This window comes from Peromyscus leucopus, chromosome 9 (assembly GCF_004664715.2).
Source record: "Peromyscus leucopus breed LL Stock chromosome 9, UCI_PerLeu_2.1, whole genome shotgun sequence".
In the NCBI taxonomy this organism is placed as follows: Eukaryota; Metazoa; Chordata; class Mammalia; order Rodentia; family Cricetidae; genus Peromyscus; species Peromyscus leucopus.
This window is the reverse complement of record NC_051070.1, coordinates 28,644,436-28,668,662: the sequence shown is the minus strand read 5'-3', so window position 1 is coordinate 28,668,662 and position 24,227 is coordinate 28,644,436. Positions and strand designations below refer to the sequence as shown.

The window sequence follows — 24,227 nt, the reverse complement described above, 5'->3', positions numbered from 1 at the left end:
CCATAGAACCAGTGCCAATTAAGTGCATATTCTGTTGAAAAGCACTTCTGTTTAATACAGAGACTAGGTTTACTACAGAATCTGAAAATTGAAAATAAACATCAAACTTACAAAAACTGTCATAATAAGTCGAATAAAAAAAAATCACTCTATGAAATAAGCCTGCACATTACTTACTAAATGAATCAGTGAAAGAAGCCAAACATTTTCTTTAATTAAAAAATATGATTCATAAGAAATATAATGTAATATATGTGATTCAGTAAATTTTATTATTGTACATATGAAATTTAAAATCTGACATTGTAGAACAAGTATAAACAAAATGTTTTTATTTTGAAAAGGAAAATAACTTATGGGTCATTTTACATAGTTACTATTTTGGGTCTGAATTGTGTTAACAAAAATATCTCTAATATTGTATAATTTCTTTTAAAATTACCTGAATATGTATGCATATTGGATCACAAGATAACTTATATACTACTTTTTATCTGCATATTCCAGTCTCTTTTCTCAGGATTTTCTTGGTAATGACTCTTTTGTTGACACATAATAATTAAGAGGTCAAATTTGGTATCACTCTAGTTAAGTAACATCTACAACATGTACTCTTTGAAATGGTATAATTAGGTTTCCTGTGTTTCTCTTCATAAAATTCATAGCTATAATCCACATTTAAATTGTTTAGGAACAATCTATAATAAATCTAAGAAAACTTTAAATAAATCAATCATAAAAGCAATAAGAAAGGACAAGTCATGGTCATATGTTGGAGAACTGTAAGAAGGCTTGTGAAGAAAATGCAAACCAAAATCTTATTTTAGATCATGCAAAGGAAACCATAGTAGAACAAATATGGAAAGTTCAAATATTCTCTGTACTTTTAGAAGGCAGTTGGTTATATAATATGATAATATGAAAGGAAGCTTGGAAGGATGTATAGCAAATAATGCATTATTTTCACAAATCTAAAAATTAAAATTTATTTCCAAGTAAATAATTTAATTTGCCATACACTTGGATTTTTTAAACAGTTAATATATTCTTTTGCACATTTTAATAATCTAAAAACATTCAAATTTCAGAGATTGCTTTCATACTAAGATTTCATAATATGAAATATATCTAAATATATGTAGAATATATTCAAGACATTTATGAGAGTAAAAGATGCCATTTTAAATCATTTTTCAGAACATCAGGAATCACATGAAAGGTTCTAAGGAATGAAAATTCACCCTTTAGATTTTGATGTTGTGCCTAACTTTTTGTTTACTTTTATGATCTAGAAGATAGTAGATCTTACATAAATTTTCCAACTGTGATATATATATATATATATATATATATATACCAATTCAGTTTTAGTGTAACTCTTGCCCATAGAACATTATACACACATGTCACGTAATTTATTACAGATTCAGGCACATACATGGAGAGATAGAGAAGAGGTGACGGAGTGGGAGTAGAAGCCAATGTTTCCTGAAGACTCGTGTACTGAAGTGTTGACTTTAGGGTAGTAATACTGAAATAGTGGAATGTTAAGTTATATGAGTACCCATAAGAAATTCTAGGATTGCTAGAGATATGCTATCAAAGGGAATTGTGGGAGCATTGTCCATACTCTCTTTTATTTTATTTATTCATTAATTTAAGTCCTGAATACCGTCTCCCCTCCCTCTTCTCAATGCCTCCCTCCCATCTCTCCTCTGCCTCCCTCCCCCACCCACTCCTCCTTTGTTCATATTCAGAAAAGGGCAGGCTTCCAGTGGGTATTGACAAAACATGGCATATCAAGTTGAAGTAAGCCTAAGAACCTTGCTTTGTATTAAAGCTGGGCAAGGCAACCCAGTATGAGGAATAAGGTCGCAAATGTCAGTAAAATAGTCAGACAGTCTGTTAGGAGACCCACAAAAAGATCAAGCTACACAACTGTTACATATATGCAGAGGGCCAAGGTCAGTCACATGTAGGCTCCCTGGTTGTTGATTCAGTCTCTGTCAGCTCCTATGAGTCCAGCTTAGTTGATTCTGTGGTTTTTCTGGTGATGTTCTCCACCCCTCTGGCTCCAACTATCCTTCCTCCCTCGCTTTAGCAGGAGTCCTCTAGATTGGTCTAATGTTTAACTGTGGGACACTGCATTTGCTTCCAGTTGATGGATGGAGCCACTTTGATGACTAGTGGACTAGGCACCAATCTATGTGTATAGCAGAATATCATTAGGCATCATTATATTGACTTTTTTTCTACCCTTGGTCTCTAGGCCATTGAGCAAAACAATCTAAGAATTAACACAATCCTCATTAACATTCCAACACAATTCTTTACAGACCTTGAAAGAGCAATACTCACACCTTCATATGGAAAACCAAAACCCCAGCATAGCTAAAACAGTTGTATAAAAATAAAGAGCTGGGGGCATCACCATCCCCAGATTTCCAGCTTCACTACAGGGCTATAGCCTGGAATACCATATGGTATTGGCATAAAAACAGACAAGTGGATCAATGAAATCAAATCAAAGATATAGGCATATATCTACACACCTGTGGACACCTGATTTTCAACAAAGAATCCTGAATCATACAATGAAAAACAGAAAGCAACTTCAACTATGGTGCTGGTATAACTGGATGCTGCAGTGTAGGATGCAAATAGATCCATATCTATCACTATGCACAAAACCCAAATCTAGTGCTTCAAAGACCTCAATAGAAATCCAGATGCACTAAACATAACAGAAGGGAAAGTAGGGAGTAGCCTTGAAAGCCCTGGCATAGGAGGAAACTTCCTGATTAGAACACCAATAACACAAACACTAAGATCAACAATTAATAAATAGGACCTCATGAAACTGAAAAGTTTCTGTAAGGTAAAGGACACCATCAATAGAACAAAATTGCAGCCTACTGAATGGGAAGAGATTTTTACCATCCCCTCATCTGACAGAGAGCAGATTTCTAAAATACATAAAGAACTGAAGAAACTAGACATCAAAAAAATAATCTGATTAAAAAATGGGTTACATATCTAAACAGATAATTATCAACAGAAGAATTGCAAATGCCTGAGATGCGCTTAAAGAAATGTTCAACATCTTTGGATTCAGGGAAATGCAAATCAAAATGACTCTGAGGTTCCATCTTCTACATGTCAGAAGGGCTAAGATCAAAAACACAGCTCATGATAGAGAAGATGTAAAGCAAAAGGAACACAAGGAATACTCCTCCATTGCTGGTGGGAGTGAAAACTTGTACAGTCACTTTGGAAATCAATATGACAGCTTCTCAGAAAACCTGGAGTCACTCTCCTCCAAGACCCAGCTATTCCTCTTTTGGACATATACCCAAAGAGTGTGCCATCGCACCAAAGGGATATTTGCTCAAAATATTTATAGAAGCTTTATTTGTAATACCCAATACATTGAAGCAAACAAATGGCCATCTACTAAAGATTGGATAAAGAAAATGTGGTACATTAACACAGTGGAGTATTACTCAGCTGTTAAAAAGATAGCATCATGAAAGCTGAAGGCAAATGGATAAAATTAGAAAAAGAAAATTCTGAACCTGGTAACTCAGGCCCAGAAAGACAATCATGGAATGTACTCATTTATAAGTGGATATGAGCTGTAAAGTAAAGGAAAAACATGCTACTATCCATACACTCAAATGGACTAGGTAATGAGGAGAACTCATCAAGACACTCATATCTTCCTGGGAGAGGAAATAGAAGACATTTTGTGATTGGAATGAGGATAGGAGAGGGTAGAAACATGATGGATCTGGAAAGAGTGAGTTAGGAGAGGAAAGTACTTAATGAGACAACTGAAAAAGGGGTCATTTCAGAGTCAGGTATAAATCTGGTACAAAAAACTCCCTGGAATCTACAAGGATAGCCCCAGCTAAGACTTCTAGCTATAGAGGTTACATAGCCTGAACTGGCCACCTCCAATGACTAGGTAAGATTACCAGTGCAGGGACTGTGTCATCAACCCAGCCATATAACCATCAACCTACAGTCTGTCCTGTCATTGGGATGTACTGGGATAAGGGTGACACAGAGATTGTGGGAGTGGCCAATAAATGATCAGTCCATTCTCAGATTCATGCCATTAGTGTGAGTCCATCTCTGATACTACCTAGAGTACCAGGACCCATTCTTTCTCTTTTTAGCTCTATCATGTTTTGAGCTTGTTGACTTGCAACAGCCCCAGTGCAATGGGGCCAACAGATTGTGGACCTAAACTGTCAATCTTATTTTCCAAAGTAACCTCTTTCTTCTTTTCAATTGATTATCTCAAATTACCAAAGCTGACTAAAATCCATTCTTCTAATTCTTTGTAACACAAGGAATAATTTATTGTCAATTATATAATTCTGACATAACACTCCCAAATATATTGCAAATCTGATAAGAAAAGGGGTTATTATAAAATAAAGAATATAATTTATTTACAGAAACTAAAAACCAGGCAAAGGATGAATTTTTTGCATTGGGCATGATAGAATGAATTTAAAATGCAAGCAGTAAGTCCTTGCAAGTGATTGAGAATTCACAAATAGTCTAAACAGTCAAACAAAACATGTCAGCACTACGCTTGATCTCCCTGTTACAAACTTGTATTCTCATAGTTTTGATGTTGGCAGATACATAATAAAAGTATACAATTCTTTAATGTTAAATAAAACTTCTTGATAAAAATGACATTTTTTCATAAAAAATAACAAAAATTGTTGACAGTTTCTTATAGCTATCTCTGACTGGGACTTTTGTCAAGAGTTAGTGGAAATCATCATGCTGAATGTCTGAGTCTTTCCCTCTCAGATTTGCATGACAGTTTATACTTATGCAAAACACTAAAGAACATTCTCTTTTTTGCCCCTCAAAGAAAAGCTGATTTCATCACTCAGCTGCAGCAATATCATGCCCAGCACAGAATACATAAACTAAGGTAATATTAATTCTTCTCAGAATAAAAAAAAATTGAACCATCAATTTGTAAATTATAACACCCATGCACAGTGTTTCCTTTCCACTTTCTATTGCACTCTGTGAATGAAGGAAAAAACAATTTTTGAGATGTTGAATGAGATATAACAGGAGCATTTGAAATGATCATCATTGGTGACGTTGGAGCAGAAACATATGACAAAGAAGACAATCCAGTACATTAACATGTGAAACGTAATCCAAAGGTATCTTCCCAATCATTTTGAAAATTTATTCATTTATATAACTTGACAAAACATGTTGAAAACCTAATATTTAGTAACATTTTAACTGTGATGTATGATGACATCTCCAAGCATCATTTTCTTTCTTGTTTCAGATTTTTAATCATTTTTTACAAAGTCTGTTGCTTTGTGATTACACAAAAATAGTGGATATGAACATACTCAGGAACAGAGATGAGCTTGGGAGACAAACAAGCTTATTTCTGGTAGAAAACCTACAGAGATAAATAGTAGGACACAGAAACTATGAAGGGGGAAATGAGAAAACTAGGACAAGGGACTTTAATTGCAGAAGTCAAAGAAGGAGAATACAGAGGGTTAGGGAGGAATGGAATAAATGGAAAAAATGAAATAACACTAAGAGTATCTGAAAATGACACAAGAAATTATGTTTATTGTTGTTTATCAAAATCAAAATTATATGTATATATATGCATACACACATACACACACACACATATATATTTAAATAATAAATAAATAAATATATATATTTGACAAGAAGAATAGTTCCACATATGATAAGAATCCTTTTGGGTTGTATTTTGGGGACAACCAATATCTGTGTAATTGGACTCGATAATTCAATAGGAGGAGATTCATGTCTGGTGCTATAAAACTAGCCCACTCTCCATGAATCTTGAAGCCCTGGAACTCAGAAGAAAAGCTACCACTCTCATTAACCAGTTTCCTTTTTAATTCTATTTTAGCGGTTCGTCAGAGTATACTTTTACAGTAGAAAGAGAGTACTACAGAAAGCCACAACTGGTCAAAAAATAGAGAACTACTACTGATCTTGGAGTGCTCACCCTAATCATACATCAGCAACAAAACCCCTATATCAAGGACTCAGGAAACATAACACAAGAAAGTCAGAGAGATAGTAAGAGCTAGAGGACAAGAAGATCTGCTGTGATATTTTTTTTCTTCTTTATAGGACAGGAAAGCTGCATCTATGAAATTTCAGTAATAAGTCAGCCTCAAAAAGAAGAGAATATGGAAAATATTAGTTAGCTTGCCTAGGTGGATGGGAGAACTCTCACCCATAAGTGAAGAGTTGCAGGTAATTAATGACCACGTAACAACTAGAAGCAGTTGGCCACAGTGAAGGACCACCTAATTGTTTATCCAACACTAAGTGGCCATCTCTAAAATGTATATACATAATCCACACAGAATAGACTTGAATAAATTATATTTAGATATATAGGATTCTATGTATGTAAGAACAATAATGAAAATACTTTATAAACATGTTCTCTTTTGTGATCACACTTGTTTAAGTAAACTCAGACACATAGATGAGCCAAGATGCCTAATAAATTAAATTATTACAAGAGTGAATGTGTTAAAGTTTATAAACATGCTACAATCCTTACCATAAATTCTCCTCTTTAAGAATATAGCTATATTCTTATAAACATATACACAATTAGAAAATAACTAAAAGCTCTTACATGCCATTAAGAATTTGATGATGAAAATATTAAATTTCTTATGAGATTTTTATATTTGCATATTGATTACATAGAAAAAAATGTCATAATTCAATGACTTATTTGTGATGAATACTGTATTGGTGTGATTGCTAACTACTAACCATAGTCTAGTATCTCTTACAAATTGTGTCAATTTTTCTACCACAAGAATCAGGTTAAACTGTGTGGTGGTGGTTAGAAACATGAAAGAGTACATAGTTTAAAACTAAAACAATGCATTTAGCTTAGGTTATAAAGCTGATTACATGGTAAATTCATGGTGTAGTACGTAGTACTGGGAGTGAGGGGTGTCTCTGACTCTTTTCCCTGTTCCTGGCATCCTTTTCCTCCTTCTAGGTTGCCCTTGTCATCTTTGATATGAGAGCTTGTGCCTAGTGTTATTGAAACTTATTATAGTGTGTTTGGTTGATATTCTGAAGGGAAATGTAGGAGGAGCGGATCTAAAAAGAAGGAAAGTGGTGGTGTTAGGGAACTTTGAGGAATAGAGGGAGGGGAAACTGAGGTAGGGATGTATTATTTAAGGGAAGGATAAGGTCTAGAGAGATGGCTCAGCAGTTAAAGGCTAAGCTCAAAATAAAAAAAATAAGAGAGAAGCGAAAAAAGAATATCATATAACAGGAGTCACAATAGAAGTAGCATATTGTTGATTCACTTATTTAATAATACTTATTTTAAACTTGTCCATATATTTTCAACATGGATTCTGAATATATTCATTTTATCACTGTCATAGTTAGAGTTTCTATTGCTGTAATAAAATACCGAGACCAAAATCAACTGGGGAAGGAGGGGTTTATTTCACTTATACTTCCATATCACAATCCATCATTGAAGGATTTTGGACAGGAACATAGATAGAAATCTGGTGGCAGGAACTGATGCATAGGCCAAGGAGGAGTTGTACTTACTGTATTGGTCATCAAGACTTATAACACCCAGGACCAGAAGACCAGGGATGGCACTGTCCATGATAAGGTAGAACCTCTGGTATCAAACATCAAGCAAGAAAATATACTACAGACTTTTCCACAGGGCCATCTGGAAGGGCCATATTTTATAACTGGGCTTGCTTATTCCAAAATGGCTCTAGTTTGTTTCAAGCTTACATAAAAGTAGTAGCACAATTAACCCTTTATCAACTTGATACACAAGCATATCAGTATTAAGACATAACATTCCCCTTCTTGTTCATTCCTAAGATCTCATGTTAGTAATAGTATCACAGTGTAAAGCATTTCCACTTTATAAAGTCCCATGGTCTTTAAAATTTTAACCACTTTGAAATTTTGATCTCTTTAAAGCCTCCAAAGTCACTTTCAAAGTTTGAAGTTTCTCTAAAATATCCAATTTCTCTAAAATACCCTCTCTCAAAAATATCCATAATCTCAACTCTAAAGTCCCTATAAAATTCCAAAGTTTCTATAAAGTTCAAAGTCTCTTAACCATAAGACTCCTGTAAAATAAAAAATAAACTTGATATCTAATTTCAAGATGGAAGAACTAAAGTAGAGCCAAGTTTAAACAAAAAAGAAAGAAAGAAAACCAAAATCCAAATCCAACAGTGTAAGTGACAGAGTAAGGACATAATGAATTAACTCCTCATCTTCTGCATGCTATAGGGCTTCATACAACACACATAATAATGTCTCTTCTATTAAGGCCAGCTCATACCACACTGTAGTCCTTGGTATTAGTCACATTGTACTGTCATCTCCAAAATGATGGGGTCTTGACTCCAACAAGTGTGCACTGCCATCAATAGTTTTGTTCTGTTTTTATTTTTAATTTTTTTCTTTCCAGTCTCTCTTCACTCATTTTGGTCACATAGTGTCAAGCCTTAGCTATTCTGTATTACCTCTTGATGCTTCCACAACCAGAACCATATGTGTAACTCTTACACTTCCAAGCTTTGCTGCCAGCATTAGCTTTCTTCTTACCCCCCTCTGGGCCTGAGCTTCTATGTGCTGACCCAAAGGAAACACTTTACAGAAGATTTTGTTGCAGTGATGCTGATCTCTTCTTAATCAATGCAGATGCTCCAGCCCCAACTGGCCAGCATCCTTTGTCCCAGCAACACAATGGTTTTCCAGTGGTGCAGTTCTCATGTTAATGGGCACTAGGTCAGCTTCAGCTAACCAGATACCAAAGTTTTTAAGACAAAAATACTTCATAAACAACCCCAACATAGTCTTTGTTTCTCTCTGAGACTTCATAAGCCAGGCCTCTGTCATTGGCCCTTCTCTCAATTTTCTTTTCTTTCAAATTTCCAAAGAATAGTCCACTGAGTTCCAAATATTCAAAATATGTTTGAACCCGATGTTCCAAATACCTTCCATAAGCTTCTCCAAACTACATGGTCAGGTCTTTGTCAGTAATATTACATGACCTGGTGAAAATTTCTGTCTTAGTTGGGGTTTCTATTGCTGTGATAAAATGTAATGACCATATAATAAAAAAAGGTCAAAGAGGACAAGAAGAAATACAAAACATACAGTTAGAAGAATAAATGCAATGTTGAAGCCAAGTCCTATGCTGAAAGAGAAATAGATGTCCTGATGTGGAATGGAAATAAAGAGTGTGATAATTTTAGGGCAAGACTCACACAGCTAATTCAAACTTGTGAAAGGTGAAGGACTGAGGAGTTTTTCTGGTCCTGAAAAGCAAAGACAATTTAGAGTTTATGCAAAGGCAATTCAAAGAGAGGGAAAGGTTTCATCCCCAAAAGGAGGCATTCACTGGCCAGGTGATTTTGGCTTTAGTATGGCTGTTTAAAAACCCCAGGTCTGATCTTAAAGGGAAAAAAAGATAATTTATCCTGTGTCCATTTGAGTGATCATGGCCTGGGAATATAGATTTAGATTATTCTGATTCCATGTTCCACCATGGAAGCCTAGAGTTTTATAGTTTTCTAGAACAAAGAATGCCATACAACAAAGCAATTGTAAAATACATTTGTGAGTACACCAGAGAGGTAGGCACAAGAGGTACAGGGGGACTATAGGCCAAAGATTGTTTCTGATGACATTCTTAATTCTTGGATTGGTGAAGCTAGTGTTTTGCTAAGTTAATAACTTCCTTTTTAGTCATCTTTTTTTTTTTCTATCCTGGCCATATCTTTTTCACCCATGCTCCTCTCCTAGTCTCTTAGTTAATACCTTTTAATAAATTTTTATTTATTATCATGAGATTTTAGTTCAGATAAAGAGTGGGGCAAGGAATGTCTGTTTCAGAAGACTAAATCTAACCCAAGATAAAGTAATTATCCTTTGAACCTGCAAAATGCAAATCTCTGCACAGTACTGAAATTACAAACCTTTGATCAGTATATGCAGAAAAAGAGATTCCTTCCAGTAATTTCTCATTCAAATCCATACACAGCTTCTGTTCAGGAATTTTCATTCACAAGAATTACAAAGGATACAGGAGTAAAGTGCCTATAGAACTCTCCCACTCTTATTGAATGCCACTGAGGCCAGGCACGTGGTAGGAAGTCCTTTCATTGAGTTCTGCACAGAGCATGGTATGAAGCTATGAAAGTGAAGCCTGAATTGCAATGTAGGATCAAAGATGTTAAAGATGTTAGAAATGTGGGATAACAGCCAAGGAGTTTTGTAGGATAAACTATTTGTACAATGTGAAGATGTGTCTCTGCCTAAGGATCATTCTGGTTGCTTTAATATAGAGCTGAATGGCCAATAGCTAGGCTGGACTTCCGGGGAGATAGAAAAACTTGGAAAGAATCTGAGCTGCATGGGATTAAGCCAGTGAGACTCAGAGGGGATGGAAAATTCAGTATGAAGGAGAGGTCACGAGCCACATGAAAGAATGTAGATTAATGCAAATGGGTTAATTTAAGTTTTAAAAGCTAGTTAAGAACAACCCTAAGCTAATGCAATGCTTTCATAATTAATAAGAAGTCTTCATGTCAGTATTTTAGAGCTTGTGGTCCAAAGACTATCTGACAACAAAGGATAGCTGCCAACATGGAGTAGGACCAGCCTAAGGGAGAGAAGTGTGTTGCAGTCACCAAAGCTGGAAGGAAAGAGCCAATTTAGCTCTTTGACATCTGACATAGCCACAGGATTTATAGTTTGAACTGCTGGGTTTCAGTCTTTTTCTGGTCCAATATTTACTCACTAGCTTGTATTCCACCCATTAGGGAAGGTAATGTATATTCTGTGCCATTGTTTGTCGGAAATATGTAGTTTGAGTTTTGATTTTACAAGGAACTATAATTGAAAGGTTGTGTATCCTTAAGAGACTAATAAATTCAGACTTTTAAACTCTGTTTAGAATGTGCAAGTTTAGGGCTGCTTTTGAAGTTAGACTACATACATTTTGCTTTAGCATATTGCCACAAGTCTATGGGACAGGGAGTGGAATGCAGTTGTTTGAATGAGAATGGCTCCTGTCACTCATGTATTTGAAGGCATTGTCCAAAGTTGGCAAACTGTTTAGAAAGGAATGGGGTATGTAGCATTTGTTGAAGGAGATGTGTCACTGGGAGGTGGATTTTGAGGTTTCAAAAGTCCATGCCATTTTCAGTTTTCCTTCTTGCCTCATGCCCCCTGCCTGCCACACTACTACCTGACAAGATGGTCATGAATTTAACCCCTGAAATTGTAAGCTCCCAATAAATTCTTTCTTATATAAATAAAATGAAATAACAATAGCCAAAGACAACTTAGAAATGAAATGATTTATTTCACTTCTGCTTCTACAGGAAGTCAGGGCAAGAACTCAAAGCAGGAACATAGAGACAGGAACTCAAACAAAGGCTATGGAACAAGTGCTGCTTACTGGCTTGTTTCTCATGGCTTATTCAGCCTGTTTTAAGATGATGCCCTGCATGACCAGTCCATGTATGCCAAATTCCACAGTGAGCTAGGAGCAGCAGCATCAATTATTAAGTAAGAAAATAAATCAGACTTGACCATAGGCCCATCTGGAAGGGGAAATTTCTCAGTAGAGATTTGCTCTTTCAAAATTACTATAGCTTGTGTCAAGTTGACATAAAACTAACCAAAACAATCACTTATCAGTATTTATTTATGTTATTAAGCTTGTCATTGAGTTCATTTGTTGAGATATAAATTGATATCGTGAAATTTGAAGTTTTTATGAATGAAACTGCTCTGTATATCTAAGTCCAGCTTAGTTTTACATGACATACATTTTTGCTCAGTTGAACAATCTACTGAGATCATATATACCTTTATAGAAACTCAGTGAGTGGTTGCCAAAGTCGACATAGCTTCATGCATTACATCCATCAGTGAATGATAAGTGTAGTCAGACCTTTTTTTGGAACACCAGCCCCCAAATAATGACATGGAGACTTCTTATTAATTATGAAAGCGTGCTTAGACTTGTTACCAACTATATTTTAATACTTAAATTAGCCTGTTCCTATTAATCTATATTTTGATATGTGGCTTTTTACTTCTCTTCTGTTCCGTATATCTGATTCCCTCTGAGTCTTACTGTTATTTCCTGCTGCACCAGATTCTAACCTCTGAGTTCTTCACTCTGCCTAGAAGTTCTGTATATACTCTCCTGCTTACCAATTGGTGATTTAGTTCTTTATTAACCCAATCAGAAGGCACCTTAAGCAGAGACACATCTTTACAGTGTTAAAAAAAAGATTATCCCACAACATTCTCCTCTGTTGTCTAAATAAAAAGGAAAGCTTTATATCTAATACAGAAAAAAATCTATGCACAATAAGAAAAATTAACAAGAAAGGTTTGCATTCACAGTTTCCAGTTCATTTGTATTTGGCAAATTTGGAGAAAATATCCTATTATCTCTCTTATCTCGATTAGTACTAAGTTTTATACCTAATCCATTTTCCATCGTAACTTGTATTACCATCCAAAAATATATTTTTAGAACTTAAAATATTTTTCAGATACACAATTTAAGCCTTTCGTCTCAATATTATAAACTTTACATCTCTTTTGAAAATTTATTTTCTGACTTTAGTAACAAAAAATGACATAACTATCTAGTCTTCAACCCCATCAGAGATACAAGAAGTATAAAATATTATGTGAGCAAAAAGGAAGTGTAGAAAAAACAACTTCCAAAAATATAGAAATGATGGAGACAGCTGGCTTCCTGGAGAGTCACCCAATGTTACTCTTCAAAGTTGGCCTATGGGCTTAGAATGTCTAACAGACTTTTCAGGGAAGCAAAAATTTGGAAGTACTGTCTTACCTTGTCTTAGAAAAGTTAAGCAGTCACCTTTTTTTGTGTCTCACTTATCAAATTTGGACAGTACATTGTCAGCAGTCAAAGCAAGAACAGTTTCTTGCCAAGTGGCTAATTTTCCATATGGATGCTCTTCAGTTTCCCATCATCTTATTTTGAGGTAAATTGATGCTGCCAAGAAGCAGACATATCTCATTGTCACGAAAAATTTTATGTTATTAAAACATCTGAAGTGCTATAATCTTTAGCTCTCTGAAGTGCTTTCATACCACCTATCTATGTGAAATAGATGTCTGCTTTACATTGAAAATATACTAACATGACTGTAAGTTTGATTGTTACAGATGACTATTAACTTGCATTTCTTTATTATCCTATAGTTTGTAATAGTAGCATTAAAGGACTAGAACTTTACATTACTTTTTAAAATGAAATGCATTTCCCTGAGTTACGTCAAGCATTGGGGCCTAGAGACATCCTCCAGGTAAGACTAGGTAGGAACCATATACATGTATATCTCATAATAAAAATAACCTTAAATTTGTATCAATATACAAAAATACCTACCAATATAAAATATTTTAGATTAATAGCTGTATGTTAGTTTAAAACTAAGTTCAGTAATCTACACTTTAAATACTATCATTCTTATATTTCCTACCCCTTTTGTATTTTGTGATAAGGTTTCTCTGTGTAGCAGCCTAGGTTGCCCTGGAACTTGATTTGTAGACCAAACTAGCCCCAAACTCAAAGATCCACCTTCTTCTGCTTCCCAAGTCATGGGATTAAAGGCATATGCCACCATGCCCAGCTTTTTTCTAGTTTTTTTTCTTTTATTTTCTCAGAAAGAGATCCTTATTCTAACCTCTTTTGTATATTTTCTATCCTGACCATGATGAATAAGAGCTTGCAAACAATATACGTAAATGATGATAAACAGCTATAATTCACTGAACAACCAAAAACCAACCACCTTACTTCTTGGAAATGTGGGCATTGTGTTCTTAAAATTAATTTATGTTGTCTGGGTGTGATGGCTTCTTTAGGGGACCCTGATAAAATTGAGATAATAGTCAAGTCCTTGGAGAGCTAGCTGTTATCAAGACTTGGTGTAACAGGAAAGTGAAGGACTTAACTGAAGTTCTGGCAGGAGTACTCTGTTACACTGGACCATCTCAACTAGTAGCTTTAAAGTTGGTCTGGGTATATATTTTTGAGGAAACCACAGCAGAGGCATTCTGAGAAACTGGATCACCAGGAATATTTGTTTTTATTGGAGACATCTATCCCACCCTGCCTACCTATTGCCCATTCAACTCTACCAAACAAGTCAGAGATACTTTAGGCAGAGACACATCTTTACAGTGCACAAAAAGATTGTCCCACAAGAACTCTGTGTTCCATATTTTCACTTGCATTTAAAGTTGTCAAATTCCTGCTTCTGTCATTTTAAAATTTATTCTCTCTGTGACATTTTTTTCTGTTTGTTATTATTTCTTTGATAATTTCATAAAGTACATTTTGGCCACTTTCTTTCCTATTCCCTGACTCCTTCCAAATCCCTTTCTTTTCATTTCCAAGCCATCTACATTGGTGTCTTTTTGGTATTTTTAAATCTCCCAAATTTTTGGTGACCATACATACTTGGATATTTGAGTTTCCATTTGAACATTGTCAACCACCATGTGTCACATCTTTATCAGTTATAAAATGTTCCTTAGCTAGGGTGGAACTTGATGCCCACTTCCCCCATCCATACTTGGTATCGATCTGGGTGGAGTTTGGGTAAGTCTTGTGCATACTGTTATAACTGCTATAAGTTTACATGTGCTGTATCCTTGTTATGTGTGGACACCCTGTTTGCTTGTGTGCATCTACTGCATGTGGCTCTTAAATTCCATGCCCCCTTTTGCAATGATACTTGAGCCTTTGAAGGAATGGTTCACACACCTGTGCCACGTGCACACACACACACACACACACACACACACACACACACACACATACACACACATTAGGTCTGAGCATTATACAATCTTTTATTTTCTGCATATTGACCAGATGTAGGTCTTTATGTTAAACATCATTGACTATAAAAGAAAGCTTCTCTGATGACAGTTGAGAGTTGCACTAATCTATGGGTATGGAAGTAAATCATTAGAAATCAATTTAGTCTTGTGTCCATTTATCAGAGTAATTGTAAGAGAGTCTTGCCTAGGATCTATATCCTGCCTAATCACACGTTCATGGCCTAATAATGTAGTCAGGTATGGATTTCAACTCACAAAGCAGTTAAATCCTATCAGAAAATGGTGGTTATTTATATAAAATTCATGCCATTTGGTAACTGTGGGTGTGTCTTTCCAGTTTGTAGCTTGTATCATACATAGCTAGGAAACATTGATGGTTATGTTTCTTGTTGAGAGGGTCTGCTGGACAGGGGCTGCATTCTACCATAGCTTAGCAACTCTCTCTGGGCTCGGCATAATATGTAGGAAGCCCTTCCCTACCCCTGCTGGGGCTTCCTGGATTCTAATTAGCCTTAACTGGAGGATGTCTCTAGGCCCCAATGCCTGACTTATCTCAAGGATAAACCCTTTATACAGTTCCCTGTAAATTCTCCTCCCTGCTGTCCCTTGTGGTAATTAAGTAACATGCTCTAGCTATTTTCATGGGGCAATGCTGCCACTAATCCAGCTATATGATAGCAGCATTCCAACCTAATGCAAATCAGCATTTTCTCCAGCCATCATCCCAATGTTTTATATCCCCTGTACTCTGGAATATAGTTGAGCTGTCTCACTGAAGCTGTCTCCTTCTGAAGGCTATTTCTGCTGTGTTCACAGGCCATCCAAGGTTTCTGATGTCATTTCTGCCACTTTGTCCTAATAGACATGTGGCCAATGGACTATGAGGAAAAGGGGAACCCACAATTCTTCTTTGATAGCTTGCGTAAGATAGCTTGTAATACTTTGCAATCTAACCAGTAGCAATGATGTTTCCAGGGTTAGTTCCAACTTGATTTTCGTCAGGTTGTATCAAGCAAGTATTCAATTCCTTCAGAAACAAGGTATTAGAGTTAGGTTCTGAAGGGCATTAGTTGCAGCCTTTAATGTCTGGTGGGTTGATAAAGACTTCATTCTTATATAATCTATTTTCTAAAGGATTTCTGAGAATTGTAGTTTCAAGATTCTGTAGTTCTTGTATAATTTTTGTTGAAGGCCTAATCTAACAACCAATGTTATTTAATCAGATGGACTTATGCAACTTCATCTCGTGAATGGACTTTGTTGATGTTTCCCTATTATTGCTTCTATAACTCATAGACTACAGTAGAGTTACTAGTCATTATTCTCTGAAAATAATTTCACATAAGTTATAATTTTATTACATGCATACAGTTTTAAAAACCAATTCTGATACAAAGAATTCAATCATCTAAACATCTCCATTATTAAATTTTCCAGTGATATAGTCATTGTAGAAAAAGAAAGTTGTTACAACAATGATTTTTGATCAACTTTATCAATTTTAGGGCATATTATAATAGCTATTATGCATACTAAAGTATTGGTGAAATATAAATTTAGTAACTTCCATAAATAAGCCTATGTTCTATTTTTGGACAATTATATTAATCCAGTCATGTATCATTTAAATAAAAATGTTTGTATTTTGATTATTTCAGATTAGGAATATATCTCTGCATCAGGATTAGCAATGAGAAACTAGGATTTTGTTTTTTTATGAAATGTATGCTTAAATTCACTAAGTAATTGTAAGACTGGCATAAAAGAACACATATTTAATCTCATTTCATTGAGAAATATACAATTGATGAAATGGAGAAAACATTGAGAATTATACTCTGAATTACTGATTTTAAGTGATAATTAAAAATAAAGCATTCAGTGTTAAATTTTCAAATGATGTCAATGAACTGCTCAACTAGATTTTTAACTATACTGACAAACTAATCCTCAACTACAAAATAATAGAATCAAGTGAAAATAAAATCCTTATGGAAAGTCAGAGCTGTCAAATCAGATTGTTACTTATTATTTTAAATATTTTATTTGGTAATTGAATACATAATTCGGCAAGTATCAGAACAAGATTATTAATTAAAAATTATCCTCTTTCGGGTCTTGGCTCCGAGATGACCAAAAAAAGGAGAAACAACGGCCGGGCCAAGAAGGGCCGCGGCCACGTGCAGCCGATCCGCTGCACGAACTGCGCCCGGTGCGTGCCCAAAGACAAGGCCATCAAGAAGTTCGTCATTCGGAACATCGTCGAGGCCGCTGCGGTCAGGGACATTTCCGAAGCCAGTGTCTTCGACGCCTATGTGCTTCCCAAGCTCTACGTCAAGCTGCATTACTGCGTGAGCTGTGCTATTCATAGCAAGGTAGTCAGGAATCGATCCCGTGAAGCCCGCAAGGCCCGGACACCCCCACCACGATTTAGACCTGTTGGTGCTGCACCACGACCTCCACCAAAGCCCATGTAAAGAGATGGCTTCATAAAGACAGAAGAGAAAACACCTTGCAAAAATAAAATGGGACTTACACTTTAAAAAAAAAAAAAATTATCTATTACTTTATCTTTTTTCTCATTTTCTCTTTAACCGGTTATCTCTGAACTATTTTTTCTACTTTTGAGTTACAGATTGACACCAAACCCTTAGCACATGCTTAATTAGAACTATCCCAACATTGATATCTCATGTCATCATTGTTACCATTTTACACACATTATAGCTTGAGAGTTGCAGAAAAATAAACCATCACAGAAAAATTTAGTTTTGCAACACCAATATCATTATGTTCCCTGCAATCTTGTAGAGAGCAGATGAAGTCCCAAGTGAATGTGTAGTATTGGCATGGCTATGGCTATTTCTAGGACCCCTATGCCTGAGACCAATGGAAATTGAAACCAAAGATTTCCTTGCATCAGGCTCAGAGGAATGACAAAGATTTCTTCCGGTCCAAGCATGGACCTTTAACTAAATCAGTGTATCAGGAACTATCAGCCACAGTGACTTCTTCCTCCTTGAATGGAACCTGAAACTTCTCTTCAGAGAACTTCACCACCCCCCCCACACACACACACACCAAGATCAACTAACTCACCTTCTCCTCTGTGTACTATAAACCCAACTCTTCATTCCATGGTATAAAATAAATGCACTGAATTTCTGGGTTGTTTGTGACTATCCATCTGCATGGAGAGACCACCCAATACCAGCTTTTCTGTTTCTGTGTCTGTCCTTTCCTTATTCCCTCATTGTCTCAATCAGGAAAAGTCCAAATGTATGTAGGTTGTGGCATTATCTCAAAAAGAATAAATGGTGAAATCTCACAGTTTCAAAAGTTGATGAAAGAGGATCTCAAATTTAAGAACTACATAGTAAGTTTGACCCTGGACTCAACTGATAAGTAACATTTAAAATTTTATAAGTAAAACTACAAATAAATGAAAAATAACAAGTTTGCATTTAGTACTCTAATTTCCCTGAATAAAATAGATGTTAATCAATTTCATGGCCATTATTTTAATTTTATTTCACAAACAATTTAATATAACTTAATAAAATTATTTGTTTTTGCTTTTTAAAATTAGATTTTTTCATACAATATATTCTAATTATAGTTCCCCTCCCCTAATTCTGAGATTCTCCAACCTCACCATTCCCCAAAATCTACATCCTTTCTTGTTTTTTCTCATTAGAAAATAAAAAGGCAGGTACTTTAAAATGATAATAAAAAATAAAATAAAAACCAGCAAACAAAGTTTTTTTCTTTTCTTTTCTTCATATAATATATCCTGATTAGATTTCTCTCCCTCTGTTTTTCAGCTCCTCTCTACTTTCTCTCCTATCCTGATCTACCCTGTTTCTGTCTCTCATTAGAAAACAAACAGGATTCAAAGGGATAATAATAAAATAAATTGTTATTCAGTAAAATGAGACAAACATACAGGATATGGACAAAACAAGCAAACAAAAGGGAATGTGGCCACAATGTGATCCCAGAGACCTTCTCCTTCAGACCCTCAGCAATCAATACAAAATCAAACCACACTGAAAGCCATAATTTATAGCCAAAAGTCCTGCAGAGTAAAATAATAATAATAATAATAATAATAATAATAATAGAAAACAAGAAAAGATAAAATTATTAAAAACTAAAAGGTCTCCTTACACCACAATGTGAAACAATGAATGTCAAGAGTCTGTTGAAGTCGGTTGGTAGTGGAGCACGCCTTTAATCCCAGCACTCTGTAAGCAAGCCAGGAGGATCTCTGAGAGTTCAAGGCCAGTCTGGTTTACAGAGCAAGATCCAGGACAGGCACCACAACTACACAGAGAAACCCTGTCTTAAGAAAAGAAAAAATAAAAGTCTGTTTGAATATTGAATGATCATTTTCCCCATTGAGATTCCCATGGAAAAACTAAATTTTCACTTGCACGTGGTTCTGAAATGGAGATAGCTTTTGGGTTCAGGTTCAGGATAGGGACTCCTTTCTGCTTCCACTCTCAGCACTGGGACCCCATTAAACCCCAGACCTGTTCAAGCCTGTGCATGCTGTCAGTCTCTGAGTTCACACGTGCCTTGGTCCTGCCGATTTTTAGGAGATATTACCAGAGTTGGTGGATAACATACAGGAAACGGTGTTTTCAGACAGAATAGGGTAGTACCACATATGAACACTCAGAATAGTGATAACATATAAAAGATGATCACATGATGGCTTAGGCCATATTAAATCCCAGCATGGAGGGAAAAGGTTTGCCTGGAATCCCACCATTAACCAAGGAGCGTTTGTCACTTGATGCCTTCAGGAAGATGAAGAGGCTGTTTTTTATACTGTGAACTCTTGTAAGTTGATCATACTTTAAGTAGACCTCACTCCCAAAAGTGTATAGAGAAGGCAAACTGGACTCAGTGAGAAAAAAAAAAAAAACTTAAAAATTTGTGGTTAAGGCAAACAGGATGGATATGGTAGGATTCATGGGCTGGAATCAATATTATCAAAATGCACAGTATGAAACACACAGCGATTTAATAAACATGTTATAGAGGAAGGAAAATATTTATTTTATATTTATTTTCTGGCTTTAGGGTCACTATACTTGGCATTCCCATTGCTTTGAATAACGTTTCCCTAACCCTTGCCTAGCCTCTCCTTAAATTTGCAGCTACTTTCATGAATTTCATCATTTTAATGCTAATTTGAGCGTCCAGCTATTTTTACTTCTTTTATACTAGTATAGTGTATCTCATGTTGTCAACTTACTGCTTATAACTTTCCAAAAACACTTTCATTATACATTAAAATAGATTCCTAATATATTTTATCTTTAATATTCTTTCACATTTTCTTTCATGCTAATTGCTTGAGACATATTGAATAACAATAGAAAATGAATCACTGTGTGGAATAAAAATAAGAGGGAGGTACAATTTTTAGCTTTATTGTTATATAAAACACTAAATTTATTAGCAAAAGACATGGCATGTATTTACATACAAATTCCAAAGAACACTTTGGAGCATCCTCAAATTAAGCTGATTTTATTGAGAATCATGAGCAAGTAGAACAAAAATTTTGGTGGATGTTTGTCAATAAACCAAAGGACTTTCTCTCTCTCTCTCTCTCTCTCTCTCTCTCTCTCTCTCTCTCTCTCTCTCTCTCTCTCTCTCTTTCTGTGTGTGCGTGTGTTTGTCTCTCTCACTCACATGTGCACACACAAACACATACACACACACACACATTCATACCCACTCTTATGCAGCTTCATAGTTGATAATTCAAGTTTATCTTGTACCCAGATGTTTCATTCTGTAAGTGTTGATAAAACTTTGGGTTTTAGAAACGGTCAGATCAGCTGTTAACTATACCGTGTTGGATGAATGGAATTTATATATTGACCAAATAAAGAAAGTAGAAAATATTTTGTCTATCATAGTAAGTTTAAGAATCTCTTTGATACTTGCATTCTTTTATTTATTATTTGCATATGTGTGCAAATGCACTTGCATAGACTAAGCATGGAGGGCAGAGGACAGGTTGTTGGAACTGGCTGTTTCCTTACACATTCTGTTTACTGGGAATGAAACCAAGGTCATCCTCCATTTGGCGACATGCAAATTTACCTGGAGTGGAGGCGAGGTGGGGGGGAGATTTGTATTGTCAGTGCACTTACTCTCAGGAATGCATACCTAGTAGAAAAATGTTGATTTGGATGCATGTCTTGCTGTACATAACTGTGTGGAAATTTGGAGTGTTGGTGGCCCACATTGTATGCATAAAGAATTCTCCATATGTATGATGGTTACGGTTGGATAGTGGGTGGATTATATATGCATACATTTTTGGAAGTTGGGATAATAAGAGTATATTGATATTCCTGTCATAATAAACTGAGAATAATAGTAAGAGTTTAATATTTCTTTGAGAATAGAGTTCTTACCAGAACATAATAATGATATAGCTTAGATTTTAAGAAAATTAAAATTAAGATTTATTGCTGATGAATTTAATAAAACCCACTGGTGTAGAATAAAATAGCAGAGTTTAAAATCAAAGTATTAACATTTTTTTATTTAAATTTTGTTTTCTTATAAGACAGGGTTTCTTTGTGTAAGAGCCATGGCTGTGCTAGAACTTGCTTTGTATACCAGGCTTGCCTCAAACTCACAGAGATCTACCTGCCTCTGCCTGTCTAGTGTTGGGATTAAAGATGTGTGCTATCATGCCCAGCTAATATATTTTCTTAATCAAATGAATCTTATAGGACATAAAGGTGTTGCTATGGGTTCATTAGTTCAATAAAAATAGATGCCATTCACATAATATTGAAGACATTGAATTTCTCTACATTTGGTTTATTTTTCATTTCATTAAAGTTGAGAATTAAACCAAGTAGTGAAATATTTTTTTTTTATTTTCAATGGGTTTTTATAGACACAAAGAAGATTTTCGTAAGGAAATTAAACTCTTTAATTACTATAAAGAAAAACCTAGAAATAAAATAATAAATTGAATCTATGGAATATATATATATATATATATATATATATGCGTGTGTATGTGTGTGTATATAAAACATTTGTATACCTCAAAATTGAAGTATAAGTTATTATTTTCATTGTAAATTAAGCTATTATTAGAAGTATTTTTATAACAAATATAAGACCTAACTTTATACACAATTCTATGTTCATTAAACTATAGATACCCCCCAATCATATGTAATAAAATGAATGGTTTCATAAACTCATTACCACAAGTTACACATTCTATATATCACTGGACAAGGTAATGTTAAATTAAGAAATATACAATATAAGAAGGAACTCCAGTTTCACATACTGTCGATACAATGCTTAGCCTTAAAAGTCAATAGTGGTTTTCCCTTAAAATGTATTTCTTCCTTTAACAAAGAACCATCAAAAATAATGACAGAAGAAATTTTTTTTTTTTTTTTTTTTTTTTTTTTTTTTTTTTTTTTGGTTTTTCGACACAGGGTTTCTCTGTGTAGCTTAGTGCCTTTCCTGGATCTCACTCTGTAAACCAGGCTGGCCTCGAACTCACAAAGATCCGCCTGGCTCTGCCTCCCGAGTGCTGGGATTAAAGGCATGTGCCACCACCGCCCGGCCAAGAAATTTCTTATGAATATTAACATCATTAACTTTTTGCAACTCTTCCATTTTTTTCATCTTATTAAAATCTTTCTTTATGGTTACCATATTTTCATTTTCTATGTGATATTAACATGATGGCATTTCCAAAATCATTTTAGATCTCACAGTAGACAGATTTGGGGCAAATTACAGAGGTGTGACTCACACTTAAATAGCAAGAGCAAATTTTGTACATTTTTTTCTCCATCCTTCTATTAAAGCATAATAGATTTATTTTATTTGCTGTAAATGAACCATGTATTTCTGAAAGATGTAAACAAACTGAAATTGATTGTAATGAAAAATAAAATTTTTAATTATAATTAAAAAACAAAGTGTTGACAAATTCCTAAAATCTATGTCTCAGATATCAAATGGGAAATGAACTATTTTTTGAGGAATAGAAATATGACCCAGTCACTAATAGCAAGGGCATTCATTTTACACTGTACACATTACATAAACAGAGAAGAATAATTACTGCAGTTCTTCTTGTCTCTCCAGTAATGTCAACCTTGAATTTCAGCTTCTCTGAATAACATTTCAAAAGAGCTAGAGGCCAATTCTGGTTGAATGTTTTGCAATTATTGATAATTAACAGTTACTGAAAGTTTAGGATGCAATTAGGCGCTGTAATAAACATCAGCTAATCTGATAGCTAGCTAGTCTAAAGTGATTATATAAATAGATTAAGTTTAGATTGAGGTAAAAGAGAACAGCACTCTGAAGGGCTGGATGAGAGCAAATTAAGTAAAGGAAATTTTGTGTGTGAAAGAACTCCTTGACTTCTTGTTAAAGCTACTAAACCTGTACAGAAATAGAACTCAGTTATTTATCCATAAATATTTAATTGACTGTCCACTATGTGCTAGCCAATTACCTAAACATGAGAGAAACATTAATTCTCTTTACTTACTGAGTCTAATTGTTGTTAAAGATTTGCATAAGAATTTCATTATGAAAAAATGATGCTTTCAAAACATTTCTATGAAGACAAAAATAGTGTGTTGTAATATAGATCATACAACATATGAAGGAACACAGTAATTCCACTAATTCATTAGCTAGTCATACAACAAAGATACAATCATGTAGTCCAAATTTCTGGACTGATTATTTCCAGAAAAAGAGGGGAAGAGAGGGAGACAGAGACACAAGATAGAGACAGAGAGGTAGAGGGAGAGAGAGAGAGAGAGAGAGAGAGAGAGAGAGAGAGAGAGAGAAAGAGAGAGAGAGATTGAGACAGAGAAGACAGAGACATTAACATAGGCAGATTAAGAGAAAACATTTTGTAAGACACAGAGTAAACTTAGTTTGCAACCTTGATATGGTAAGGGGAGATATTGAAGAAGGAGGTAGAGGACATAGATTGTGGGGTCCCAAATGCCTTTGTATGGAGTTACGATTTTCATAGTAAATTCATTAAGAAGGACTCAGTGGTTCTCAAGTAAGGAAATGTTGAAAAGCAATTTATATGTGTGGAAAATTCCCTGTACCCACGCATTTATCTGCCTTCATTGCAAACTGGATTTTATAGAAAGTACATTCTTAACCAATCTTAATCAATGTTTCTGTACTGAGAGAAT

At 35.0% G+C, this 24,227-nt stretch overlaps 1 protein-coding gene across 1 annotated transcript; it reads left to right on the top strand.

Annotated features, from left to right (window-relative positions):
* The first annotated feature begins 17,093 nt into the window (after nt 1-17,093).
* On the top strand, nt 17,094-17,500 carry LOC114684553 (40S ribosomal protein S26-like). The gene has a single exon (XM_028859094.1). The coding sequence runs from the start codon at nt 17,115-17,117 to the stop codon at nt 17,460-17,462; it is 348 nt and encodes a 115-aa protein (XP_028714927.1). The 5' UTR covers nt 17,094-17,114; the 3' UTR covers nt 17,463-17,500.
* The last annotated feature ends 6,727 nt before the right edge of the window (nt 17,501-24,227 follow it).

Excerpts from the sequence above, each read along its gene's own strand:
- LOC114684553 (XM_028859094.1), top strand. The coding sequence starts at position 17,115 with ATGACCAAAAAAAGGAGAAACAACGGCCGGGCCAAGAAGGGCCGCGGC.